Source organism: Myotis davidii, unplaced genomic scaffold, assembly GCF_000327345.1.
Source record: "Myotis davidii unplaced genomic scaffold, ASM32734v1 scaffold167, whole genome shotgun sequence".
NCBI classification, from domain to species: Eukaryota; Metazoa; Chordata; class Mammalia; order Chiroptera; family Vespertilionidae; genus Myotis; species Myotis davidii.
In genome coordinates this window covers 2,652,025-2,653,266 of record NW_006300048.1, presented here as the reverse complement: position 1 = coordinate 2,653,266, position 1,242 = coordinate 2,652,025, and the positions used below count along the sequence as shown (strand labels likewise).

Genomic DNA, 1,242 nt, shown 5'->3' with positions numbered 1-1,242 from the left:
GAACTGCCAATCTTAGTTGGCAGTTAATTTGCATATCCCCCTGATTAGCCAATGAAAAGGGTAGCATAGTAGGCCAGTTACCATTTTTCTCTTTTATTAGTGTAGATTGTCTGCCTCCCCCAGCTAGAAAGCAAGCTCTAAGATGGCAAGGTTTTTTGAGTGTGTGTTCATGATGTGTCTCTAGTGCACAGAATAGTGGTGCCTGGCACATAGTAGGAGCTTAATACATATTTACTGAATGAATGAATGAATGAATGAATGCAAGAATCTAGGACAAGGAGATCCAAGTGATCCCAAACCTCCAACCAGATAACTGCTCCTCCATGGGCCACTTGGCACCATGTCTTCCCTCTCACCTGGGCCTCACTCAGCCCCAGCTCGATGTTTTCCATGGAACGGCGCAGCTGCCGGGCCTTCTCATGCATCACCAGTCCTTCTTCATGGCCTCCCTGCTGCAGACACTCAATGGTATGGGACAGGCTTTGCAGTACCGCCTGGTGTTCACTGTGTAGGGCCTCCAGCCCTTGGCTCACCAGCCGAGTGCTTCCCAGGATCTCCTCCTGGCTGAGCCGGTGCCCTGCAGGTTCATCTCGCTGCCCCAACACCAGGCCCGACATCCTGGCCTGGAGGACCCTGCCTGGGCTGGGAAAAGAACAGAGCTCCAGTGAGGTGGAAATAAGAAAGGGAGGCTGAGCACCTTGGCTCGAGGGTGGTGAGGATCCAAGTGAAGAGAGGAGAGAGGGTATGGGCAACCGTGTGTTTTAATTGGAGAGAGACAGTGACCAGTGGGGAGGGAACCTACGACACTAAAAACGGAAAGCTTAAGGTTGTGGGAAAGAAAGAGGGAGAGGAAATGACTTAAACCGAGAGAGAGAGAGAGAGAGAGAGAGAGAGAGAAGAAAACAAAGGTCCTGACAACTAGCAGAGGAATTTAGAACTTAGGACCAAAACAGAAAAGGAACTGGAGAGAGAGTTTGGGTTAGGAAAAGGCAGCAGGAGATGAAAGACAGCACTAAAGGAGCACAGGGCGTCTGGGGAGAGTTGCAAAGGGAACAGGGTTAAAGCAGACAGGAGACTTTGCAGGAAATAGTGCCAAGGTTTTGGGGAAAGGGAAGGGTGCGTTTCAAAGTTAAATCAGGGAAAGGAAGAAAACAGACCCTTCATCGCAGGACCCAGATGCGAGGGCCCCAGCAGGCTCCAGGGCTGCAGGCTGCGGCATCTGCAGACCTGGTGCCCTCACTC

General features: G+C 51.4%; 1 protein-coding gene across 1 annotated transcript in view; it reads right to left on the bottom strand.

Annotated features, from left to right (window-relative positions):
* The window catches only part of KLC4 (kinesin light chain 4), a 14,792-nt gene that overhangs the window by 12,576 nt on the left and 974 nt on the right, over positions 1-1,242 (bottom strand). Inside the window, exon 2 of the mRNA XM_006776360.2 lies at positions 357-642. Within this exon, the coding sequence (XP_006776423.1) occupies positions 357-617 (261 nt within the window). The 5' untranslated portion in view covers positions 618-642. The remainder of the gene's footprint in view (positions 1-356; positions 643-1,242) is intronic.